General features: G+C 32.1%; 1 protein-coding gene across 1 annotated transcript in view; it reads right to left on the reverse strand.

The window, feature by feature from the left end:
- Cdk9 (Cyclin-dependent kinase 9) overlaps positions 1-13,010 on the reverse strand; it is a 33,352-nt gene that overhangs the window by 4,527 nt on the left and 15,815 nt on the right. Inside the window, exon 3 of the mRNA XM_072893778.1 lies at positions 2,927-3,017. Coding sequence (XP_072749879.1) covers positions 2,927-3,017 — 91 coding nt within the window. The remainder of the gene's footprint in view (positions 1-2,926; positions 3,018-13,010) is intronic.

Raw genomic sequence — 13,010 nt, forward strand, 5'->3', positions numbered from 1 at the left:
AGCCTTTTCATTATCTGTTTCTCTATTCCTCCATTCTTCTAGAACGTATCCTAAATATTTAAATTCTTTTACTTCTTCTATATCTTCTTCTCGCCATCTCCATTCTCTTTTCTTCTTCCTTTCCTTGCCGTTTTCAAATACCAATATTTTCGATTTCTCCGAACTCAATATCCTAACTTTATCTAAATATTTTCTTAATCTCTTCATCATTCCCTTTAAATCTTCTTCACTCTTTGCCAATAACGCCATATCCGCATACGTTAACGTCCAAAACTTTTCTCTTCCTATTGTTACCCCTCCCGTCTACTCCTTCTTCCTTTCGTCCTTCAAGTCTGTGATGTATACATTGAACAGTGTATGGCTCATTGGGCAACCTTGTCTTACTCCCTCATCTGTCCAAAATTCTCATCGTCTTGTCTCCAATTTTTAACATATTTCTCGTTTCCCTATATATTTCCATGATCCTTTTCCTTCAGTATTCCTCTACTCCTATTCTTTCCATCATTTCATTTAGCTTTTTCTATCTACTTTATCAAAAGGCGCCTTAAGGTCCGTAAAAAATACAAATATCTTTCCTCCCTTCTTCTTTAATTCTTTACTTATAACATAATTCATCACATACACCGCACCCATTATCCCTCTTCCTTCCCTGAATCGAACTGTATTTCCTGCAACTTCTTATCGACTTCTATTAGTTTTTCATTTAAATAACATGCGCAGATTTTATGCTTTTGTATCCATCAAAGTAACTCTTCTGTTTTTTGTTACCTTTTTCTGTCGTTTTTATATATAGAGCTAATTACTCCTTTATTCCAATCCTTCGGTGCCTTCCCCTCATCAAATTCTGTCGATCAATTTGCAAAACACTTCTCCCGTTTTTTTCCTTTTGATATATATCTGCTTCATTTTCTATTTCATTCTCTCCTGGTGCCTTTGCCATTTTCAGTTTCTTCAGATGCCATATTATCTCTTCCTTCGTTATATCCTGCATTCTTTCTTTCTTCCCTTCTTCTCTTTCTTCATTTTCGTTTTCTAAATTAAATATTACCATTCTCTCCGATCCTCCCAGCAACTCCATGAAATAATTTTTCCATTCCTCTAATTCTATATCTCCATCTATCTCTCTTCTTTTTGTATTTATTGATATACTTCCATACTTTATTCTCAGTTTTGATTCTGTAATTTTCTTTTCTTCTTCTTCATATCTTCTTCACACCAGATTTTATAGTCCCTTCTTATTCTAGTAAATTCTTTCCTACTTATTTTTCCTTTCTTCCATCTCCTCAACATTTCCTTTAGATATCTTTTTTCTCTTTTCCAATAATGGGCATGCATCATATGACGAATTAAAAGTTGTGTTGGCTTACAGATTCAAACGTTTTAGATTTTGTTTTTTAATAAAAATCATCTCGAACGTTAACTTCTTATGATATCAGGACTTGCTATCTAAAATTTGTGCCCCATCGCAATCAAAATTATGAAAAATTCTTATCATTTCTATGGTTCATAATTACTTCGTAGTAGAACTTTGGAAACTAGATCTATTAATATGCTTGTGATGTTCATTAATTCGGGTTTTTAAAAGTCTTTTTATATGTATGTCTGGCCCATATACGATGCTCATAGCCCTCACAATTTTGTATACAACATTATTGTTAGATAGAGGTATAGGATTTTTATATACTCTAATAAATGACTTAAGACTGTTAAGTATGTAAAGACCAAAATTCTACGTTCTTAATAACCGGATTTAACTTTTCAGTAATCGCTTTGATATAAGGAAGAAGAAAAAAAGGACGGGTATCTAGTCCGAAATCTTTTTTAAATCAATTTCTTTACAATAAAAAAAAGCATCTTAGGCGAAAATTAATCGTACCAAAAGTAAACGTCAATGGATATTCGTTCTCTATTAAAATATTAATAATAAATATAAGATTTTTTGAAGATAAATTGAGATAGAAGAAAAACCCTATCGATAAGACCAAATGGTATTCTTTTTTTTGACATTCATAAGGTGTTGAGATAAATAATTCAAGAATCTGGCCAAAAAAGTGGACTTATGAAATCAGTCAACAAAAAATGACCTTCACGGATGATAATAATGATAGCCAAAAAATTAAGTTTCTTATTTACTCCTACTTTTATTGTAAATTGTAATCGTTGATGAAAAGAATTAAAAGTATCTAAACTGATTTGAAAAAAGGATCCTCTATTGATAAATCTATTAATTAATTAAATTCGATCAGTTTCTAAAAAAATTATTATAAAATAAAAGATCATAAACAACTTTCTTCTAGACAGCTTTATATTATTATTCCTTTATTCTTCCATAAGCTTTATTACAACTTTGTTGATGGATATTTGAATGTTAAACTGATATGTGCCAATGGGATGATTCAACATTAATAATAACTAACATGGTGACTTAAGCAACATCAAGTTTCCCAATTTTTTTATATCTTTATTTTATTTTTGTTATTCGTATCATGCACTATTATTAATTTATCACAAGATACTTTGACACTGAAGAGAATCGAGTCAAGAACTAAAAAGTTTGCGCTTTAATTTCAATTCTTTATTATATGCGTTTTTTTTTGTATTTTTGTATGTTTGTATTTATTTTTTAATCTGCATTTTTTGTTCCCTCTTTTTGTATTTGCGATTTCTTGTTTTATTTCTATTTATGATTTTAATTTTCTTTGCGTATTTAGAACTGATTGTGAGTATATATGTATATATTTTTAATATTTTTATAAATTTGTAATTCAATATATTAAGTTTCGCGTTCGTTTTGGTTTTTAAATTTTGACATTTTTTACTTATTTATACTTAGTCATACATTTGCTCTTTAAAGCCCTTGTATACCTCGTTTTATGGTTTATCAATAATTGTAAAACAGTATATTATTTAACAGTATATTATTTACCTCGTGTTCTACAAATCTCTATAAGATTGACAACATTTTCATGTTTCAGCAATTGTAATATTTTTATCTCTCGTAACGCTGTAATAGGAAACTGAAACAAAATTTCATATACATATATATATATATATATATGTAGCTGCTTGTTGCATAATCATACTTTTTCTGAAAAACAACTGTTTTCTTTATACGAATTGATTCCTCTGATTATTTAGTACATAAAAGTATTGACGTAAGATAATCTAAGAATGAATATTTTACGAGATATTTCATAATTTATGTAAAATTATGTCTAATTAAAGTATAAAATTTCATGTATATTGTATGTATTTAATTGTCGACAATTCTAATTTTATAACTTTTTACATAGAATGTATGACAAATCTTATATAAAAATTATAAAATCTTTGGTAAATATTTACATAAGATCACCCCTTTCAGAAGTCAATGACTTTGACATATGTTGTCAAGGTCACTGTCCTGAGTAACGCTTAAAAAGTTTTAGCCGTCGCTCGTTGTTTACTAAAAAGTTATAAAAATTTTTTTAAATTGACGTTTTTTGCAATTATTTTATCAAATACTGAAAATTTAAAAAAATGTTTCAAATAAAAGTTGTAGGTCTCTTCAAAATACACATTTTATATCCTATCCATTTTTATTATACGAGTGATAGTTTTCGAGAAAAACAACGATAAAGACTCTAAACCTTATACAATATTAATTATAACATAATCTATAATATAGTCCCACTGCATCCGCGCATACACTTTCTACACATATACTTTCCTACCCACACAACAAATGGGTTGGGTTAGGTTATTTTTTTTGTAAGTGGAGCCCCCCGCAGGGGGGCGGAACCCACTGTATCCGCGCATACACTTTTCACGCATAGAAAGTCTATGCGCGGGCATAGTGAGTTCCGCCCCCCCGCGGGGGGCTCCACTTACAAAAAAAATAACCTAACCCAACCCATTTGTTGTGTGGGTAGAAAAGTGTATGCGCGGATACAGTGGGACTATATTATATATGGTATTATAATTAATATTGTATGAGGTTTATAGTCTTTATCGTTATTTTTTTCGAAAACTATCACTCGTATAATAAAAATGGATAGGATATAAAACGTGTATTTTGAAGAGATTTACAACTTTTAATTGAAACATTTTTTTAAATTTCCAGTATTTGATAAAATAATTGAAAAAAACGTCAATTTTTAACAATTTTGGTATGTAACTTTTTAGTAAACAACGAGCGATGGCTAAAACCTTTTAAGCGTTACTGAGAATGATGATCTTGACAACATATGTCAAGGTCATTGACTTCTGAAAGGGGTAACCTTATGTAAATATTTACCAAATCTTTATATAAAAAAAGTAAATATCTAGAATAACGGAGCCAGCTCGGATCGCGTTGACCTTGACATATGTTGTCAAGATCATGACCCTGAATAACATCCAAAAGGTTTTAGTTCTCGTTATTTATTTAAAAGTTATTAACAAAAAAGTTTAGAAAATATAGCAGTTATTTTGAATCATTTAAATCATTTGAATTATTTAAAGCATTCAATCGTTAATATATAGTTTTTTATTAAAAATTCAAAATATTTTCTACTTTAATCACAAACAGTTAAATACAATTTATTCTCTGCTTTAACCAAACCATTTTACATATTATGGGTGTATTTCTGAAAAGATGAAACAATATTTTCATAATATACGCACGCGCACACACACACACATACACGCGCACACACACACACATACACGCGCACACACACACACGCACACGAGCGGATGCAAGGGGGCTTTTCGGCCCCCGCACCTACCCCGTCCACCTCGCTTCACGTAAAAAGTTGCAAACCCATATAAACTTTGCTTTGTCTTGCAACGTACATGTGAAGCGAGATGGACGGGGGGTGTAGGAGGGAGGGGGGCGAATGCTTCCCTTGCACCCGCCCCCGTGTGTGTGTATGCGTGTGTGCGTGTGTGTGTGTATTATAAAAATATTGAAAATATATATCAATGAGAAAATATATAATGAGAAAAACATATCCATTGTAATAAGTAACTGAAACTGTTGTTGTTTACAACTTTTTAATAAGCAACAGCTAAAACCTTTTGAATGTTATTTAGTCCGCGCCAATTACGTTGCCTTGATATATCTTATGCAGTAAATTGTTAATATAATAATAGAAATACTGAAATTATTGTTGTTAATAACTTTTAAATAAACAACGAGCGACGGCTAAAACCTTTTGGATTACTCAGGTTCACAACATATGTCAAGGTGAACGCGATCGGAGCTGACTCCGTTATTCTAGATATTTACCATAAAAAATTCTGATGATTCTATATATTTAAAAAAAACTACGTGATCATATGACCTTGAAAAATGTCTATAATTAAACTTCAAGATTATCTCAATTTCTTTCTTCATTAAAAATCATACAATTTTGTCTGAAATATTTTTTGTACATCAAGTTCAAAAAAAAAACATCTTGTAACATTTTAAATGCCTCTATACAGGATATCCTTTCAAAGGCAGATTCTCTAGTTAATTTGGAGACGATTTTTTTCTCAGCGAAGATATTGAGGCATCAATAAGTGATTAAAAAAGTGTTTTTCGCAAACTAATCTTTACGAAGTTAAACAATTAACATAATTATATTCTTCAGTTAATTTCAAGTGGAGTTTATTTTAATAAAATTTCAATTAAAATTTAGTTATAAAGACAAAAAATTAGAAGTTTGCAAAAGTGATGACTTCCCTCGAAATTTTCGCTGAAGAAGAATCGTCTCTAAATTGGCCAAAGAATCCATTTCTAAAAGCATTCTTTGGTTCAGGATCCCATATAACAATATATTATATTTAAAATAAATTACAAAATGTATTTAAGAAATATGAAATAAAGTTGTACAAGGCGAGGAACAAGTATGGAATCGGTAAAATATTTCAAAAAGTATTTGAGAAAAAACGTTTTATAAAAAAGTTGTATGGCTTCAACTAATATAAACAGTAATACCCATTTGACCTTGAGCGCAGTTATGAAGGAAATCTCAAAGTTAACTTTAAGATTTTTAATAGAAACCTCTATTTTTTTTATTCGATATTTTTGTAACTTATCTCGAGAGCTTTTTAAAATACCACAATAAAATATTTTTTCATTAAGTACTTTTCGAGTTATGAGAGCTCGAAAATTACAGTATTTTTATATGAAATATAAAATCTCTTGTAAAACATTCAGTATTTTGATATGAAATATAAAATATCGGTAAATATGTATATTAGGGGACCCCTTGCAGATGACCTTGACATATGTTGTCAAAGCCATTGCGCTGAGTAACGTTCAAAAGGTTTTAGCCGTCGTTTATTAAAAAGATATAAACAAAAAAAGTTATTATATGTATCTTTCGCATATTATATGTACTAGAAACTCATATGGAACTGTATAATGATCCAACAGAATATGGGAAAATGATTATTTGTGACTATAAGGTAAAAATTAAGAAAGGAACAAAAATTTCTCAATATATTTTTTGGACATAGATTAAGATTTTATGTTGAAACTTCCATGCAGTACTGTCAGCCTTGGTAGTTTCGGTCTTAAGTTTTGTTATATTCTTTACGTAGGAAGGTATGACTTAGGCACCCACCTAAGTTTTCTTTTCCAGTATGTACACATTAGTAATATATAATATAGCCCCACTGTATCCACGCATGCACTTTCCTACTTACACAACAAATGGTTAGGTTATTTTTTCGGAAGTGGAGCCCCCCCGCAGAGGGAGTACGGTTAATTGCTTTGGGTTATTTTTTTGAAAGTGGAGCCCCTCGTAGAGGGACGGAACCCACTGTATCCACGCATACATTTTTTACGCATGGAAAGTCTATGCGCGGGCACAGTGGGTTCCGCCCCCTTACGGGAAGCTCTACTTCCAAAAAAAATAACCTAACCCAACCCATTTGTTCTGTGGGTAGGAAAGTGTATGCGCGGATACAGTACAGTGGATTCCGTCCCCCTACGAGGGGCTCCACTTCCAAAAGAAATAACCCAAAGCAATTAACCGTACCCCCCTGCGGGGGGGGGGCTCCACTTCCGAAAAAATGACGTAACCCATTTGTTGTGTAAGTAGGAAAGTGAATGCGTGGATACAGTGGGGCTATATTATATATTACTAATGTGTACATACTGGAAAAGAAATAACCTAATCCAATTAAGCAATTAACAGTACAGTGACACTCAAGATTGGCTGCTGTTGTGTGATCGAAAAGTTAGTACATAGTGTCTCTTCTATACATACCCTTAGATATATGTATACAGAGTGTATGAAAAATATGGGACCGGTCAAATATCTCGAAAACAAAAGACTCGAGACAAATCAATTGGTATAAAGAAAATACATAGTTATCTTAAAAAAAAAATCTGAATTTGCAACTAGCAGTTACACATTTTTACTTTAACATAATTATGTGTTTTAATTATGCCAATTGATTTGTCTTATTATTCTGTGCATAAAAGTATTAGGGTAAGATAATCAAAAAATGAATATTTTACGAGATATCTTGTATTTTATGTCAAAATATTGCAACTTTGAAGCCTTATAATTCGAAAAGTATTTAATGAAAAAACATTTGATTATAGTGTTTTGGAAAGCTTGAGATAAGCTACAAGAATATGCAAAAATATATAGGGTGTTTCCTTTAAGAAATTCAAAATGACCTTCACGTGATCTTCATGTGACTCTTCAAGGTCAAACCAATGATACCATCTTATGGCCCCCTCGAAACCATACAACTTTTGTCTGAAACATTTTTCTCAGAGACGTTTTGTTTTCGAAATATTTGACCGGTTCCATACTTTTCATACACCCTGTATGTAAAGGAAAAGAGACAGAATCTCCCCTTACAAAGAAAGATCAACCTCCAAAAATTACGAATATTTCGTGAAACTTTTTTTGTTTATAACTTTTTAATAAACAATGAGCGACGGCTAAAACCTTTTGAACGTTACTCAGGCCAATGACCTTGACAACATATGTCAAGGTCATCGGCGAGGGGTTCCCTAATATTCATATTTACCAAAATCTCTTGTAAAACATTCAGTTTTTGATACTCTTATACTTTAATTTTATGCACAGAATAATGAAACGAATCAATTGACATAAAGAAAACATGGTAATCATTTACTTTAACGGACACCTCACCGATGACCTTGACCTTGATATATGTTATAGAGAGGAAAATACTGATCAACTTTTCCTAATAACTTAAATGGCGGTCTCTTATACTTTCCGAGATATTTAATGGTAAATGTTTATTTATAGGGAGGGTTTACTTATACCACCCCCGATTCCAATGACCTTGACATATGTTGTAGAGAGTACACTCCTATGTAACGCATGCTTTGAATTTTGCGGCGGTCTCATTTGGTTTTTGAAATATGCGACTTTGAAATATTATAATTTTCTTACATGCATGTGCAATAGTACTAATAATTTTCATTTTTATTTGCATGGAATAAATATAAATATGAGCGAGGGAATATTTTCATAACATGCGCGACACACGCGCGCGCACGCACGCACGCACGCGCGCACGCACGCACGCACGCACACACGCACACACACACGCACACACACACACATACACACACACACACACACACGGGGAGGTGCAAGGGGGACCTTCGGCCCCCCCTCCCGCGACCACCCCGTTCACCTCGCTTCGCGTAGAAAGTTGCAAACCCATGTGAACTTTGCTTTGTCTTGCAATGTACACGTGAAACGAGGTGGACGGGGTGGGTGCGGGAGGGGAAGGGCCGAAGGCCCCCCTTACACCCCCCTCCCCGTGTGTGTGTGTGTGTGTATGTTATGAAAATATTCCCTTGCTCATATTTATATTCTTCCATGCAAAAATGAAAATTATTAGCACTATTGCACATGTATGTAGAAAAATTATAATATTTCAAAGTCGCATATCTCAGAAACCAAACGAGACCGCCAATTAAGTTATTAGGAAAAGTTGATGAATACTTTCCTCTCTATAACAAATATCAAGGTCAAGGTCATCGGCGAGGTGTCCGTTAAAGTAAATAATTACCGAAAATATTGTCTTAAAGAAACAATATGAATTAGTAACGAGCAATTACATATTTTTTCTTTAAGACAACTATGTATTTTCTTTATACCAGTTGATTCGTCACATTAATATGTGTACAAAGTATCAAGGTAAGATTATCAAGAATTGAATGTTTTACTAGATATTTTGTATTTTATATCAAAATACTGTCACTTTTCAATCTTATAACTCGAAAAGTGAAAAAATATCTTATTGTAATGTTTTAAAAAGCCCTGCAGATAAGAATATCAAGTAAAAAATGGAGTTTTATTTAAAATATTAATGTTAAATTTGACATCTTCTTTATAACTACTCAAGGTCAAATAGGTACCACCGTTTAATGCAGTTGTAGCCGTACAACTTTTGTATGTGTAGTGATGTGTATGTGATGTATAATAGCGGCGTGAGAGGGCGCTGCAGAAAAGAGATAGAAAATATATACGAGTGAGAAGCGAGAGACAGCAAGCGGTGTCCAAGTCATTTTCCACCCTATAAACCCATATAAATAAGTGGAGAATATTACAAATGGCGATGAGGTGAAAAAAAGAGAACAAGTAATAAATAATAAAGAAATTTATTAGGAGTATAATAAAAGATTGATATCAAAGGAGAAAAGATAAGTTATAACCTAAAATGTACTTAGACATTCTCAGAAAAATAAGCATATAAGATTACAAATCATCTAGTAAGGCTTTTGCGAGTATGACTAAAAACCATGCAATCAAAATAAGAAGACCGCGGTAACATGAAATTAAGATCACGCACGGCGGTGAATATTATAGAGACACAAAGTCATGCAGTATAATTGGTATTGTGGTAATGCAATAAAACTAAACATAATGAACTAAAGACACGCAGCATAAGTCTGTAGTTCTATAGTTAATACTAGGGCCATGCAAAAAAAAAAAAGTAAGCGCATCGACGCTAAAGGGCCACGCAATAAATCTGTAGTTAACCATTTGACAATGATGGAAAGGAAACTCCCCGAAAAACATTTTAAAAAATGGCAGTGTTCTAATTAGTCATGACACTCTTCTTATATTGTAGACGAGAAACAGAATGATCTCAATTGCAATTTTGGAAAGTTTTGATTACACGGGAGATTCAACCTCATTGGGCATTCGCTGAGAAAAATGGAAACGTGCATTTGAATTATTCCTGCAAGCATCGAATATCAATGAACCCCTAAAACAAAAAGTTACGTTGCTGCATTGTGGAGGATTAGCTCTATAAGAAATACATTATAACTTACCAGAAAATAGCCCTGAAACTGATTCAGACAATGAAACAAACGCATATAAAAATATTATAAAAAAATTAGACGATTATTTCCTTCCATGGAGCAGTAAAGTTTTTAAAAAACATTTGTTCAGACTCATAAAGCAAGAACCACAAGAAAAGTTTGACACATTTATTCTAAGATTTAAAAATCAAGCTACGAAATGTGATTTTAAAAATTTAAAAGAACACCTGACCAAATAACGGAAAAGTGTATATCAGTGGAATTAAGAAAAAAAATTTGTAGGAGCCTTTTTTTCTCTTGAAGACATTAAATAATAATTATAGACATTAAATATAATTGACATTTAATGATAATTAAAGAAGCAAACACTCTCGAGACGGTAAATAGACAACTTAAAAAGTTTATGGGAAAAAACACGCTAAATGAAATTAATAAACTCGAGACAAAAAAGATATTAAAAAAAATTTGCTCACGATATGGAAGTCGCAATCACACATTTGATGATAAAAAATGTATTAAATGTAGCTACATAGATCACTTCAGGGAACAATGTAAGACGGTAAGAAAAAGGAAGTGGCAAATAATGGATGCTAAAAACAAAAATCTAGAAGGAAAAAGTGAAAAAAGAAAAGAAAGAAGGACAATGAAGAAGTAGATTATATCTTTCATATTAATGACGATGGAATGATCGATTGCACTATTGGAGGAGTTAATACAAAGATGCTAATCGACTCGGGTAGCAAATGTAACCTTCTTACGGTCGATGGGTAAGAGTCTATTGACCACGTCGCCGATTGGCCAGTTTAAAATGAGGCTCTCTGATTGGTTAATCGTTGCTGATGACCCTAGGCATCGGTTGATATAAGTGGCTGTGGTCAATCGTGACGTGGTCAAACGGGACGCTCCCACGGTCGATACATGGGAAGAATTAAAGAAAAGAAAAGTAGTAGTTTTTAATCAAGAAAAAAGCCTTAAACACATTTTCATGGCTTATGGAAGTGCCAAATCTTTGAGTGTCCGTGGATCATTTCAAGCAAACATAGCAATAGAACAGAAAAAAGTACAGGCTACATTGTACGTAATAGAAAACGGCACAAAAAATTTTTTGGGAAAAAATACAGCAATTTCATTAAGAGTTTTATACTTAGAGACAAGGATAAACGCAATCGGAACGTTTCCCAAATTTAAAAATATTTCTATAGACATTCCTATAGATAAGAGAATCAAACCAGTATCGCAATCATATAGGAGAATTCCTATTACACTGGAGGAAAAATAAAAGAATTGAAGAACTAGTCGACCAAGACATAATCGAAAAAGTAGAAGGCCCTAGTGAATGAATATCCTTAATAGTACCAAACTTAAAAGAGAATAATGAAATTAGAATTTGCACAAATATTAGAAGGGCAAACATGGCCATCATTAGAGAAAATCATCCATTATCTACAATGAATCAAATATATTGCCACATTTTAAAAACGCTAAATACTTTTCGAAATCAGATGTGAAAAATGCTTTTCATTAAATAGAAATTACACCACAATCAAGACATATCACCACCTTTTTTACAAGCAAAGGATTATATCGATATAAACGTCTAATGTTTGAAATATCGTGCACACTAGAAATATTTCAAAAAATTATAGAAAAACTACTTATTACATGCGAAGGCACAGTAAATTTTATCAATGACATAGTAGTATTTGGAAGTAATGAAGAACAGCACGATAAAAGATTAGTCCACATCTTAAATGTTCTAGAGCAAAATAATGTACTGTTAAACCAAAACAAGTGTGTGTTCAAGACAATAAAGATACAATTCCTAAAACACGATTTATCAGCAAAAGATATACGACCTTTAGCGCGAAGTATATTGATGTAATACGAAAATTTAGACGCCCCAACACAATTGAAGAGATACAAAGTTTTTTAGGTCTTCTCAATTTCGTAGGAAAGTAGATTCCAAATTTAGCCACAGCGACAAAACCTTTAAGGAAAATATTACGTTTAAAACTGACCAAAGACGGACATCACACTATTGGGACTCAGAACAGAATACTGCTTTTAACAGTCTAAAGGAAGAATTAAGTAAATAAAGACTCTTGGATATTACGACCCAAAAAACAAAACTACGATAATAGCAGACGCTAGCCCCGTGGACTTGGAGCAATTTTTATACAAAGTAATTTAAACTAACTAATATAAGAGGCTCTATAGAAATTAACAACTAAGATAAAAAAAGGCAAATAAGAGCCAAGCTCTGTCATTAGTAAGCATGTAATCGTTTAATAAATTTCAAAATAAACATTCATACAATTTAACAATTAAATTCTATGCATAATATTCTACTTAGTGAATATCGACTTAGTAATTAAATGCGAACGTTTCGACCATTTTCTGGCCATCTTCAGCACAAACATAAATACAAATAAAAATAAAAAATTAATTATTGACAACGTATAGAATAGCAATCATGGATTGTGAAGAAATAAAAATAAAACGATGTTGTGTTGTTAAATTTGCCTAACATTATTTAGACTTTGGATCGAAAATGTTCGATACTCTCCTCCCTAGTTGGCAGGCCAGGGGGTGTGACTCCGTTTTTTATCATAAAATAATATATATATATATATATAGATGTTAAACCGAATCTATTGAGATTCATTCTATTAAAAGAAGTACTTGAATACCTTCGATCCTTTCTTCTCATTTTTCGACAATTGTCAAC

The sequence above is a fragment of the Anoplolepis gracilipes genome, chromosome 6 (genome assembly GCF_047496725.1).
Source record: "Anoplolepis gracilipes chromosome 6, ASM4749672v1, whole genome shotgun sequence".
Classification (NCBI taxonomy): Eukaryota; Metazoa; Arthropoda; class Insecta; order Hymenoptera; family Formicidae; genus Anoplolepis; species Anoplolepis gracilipes.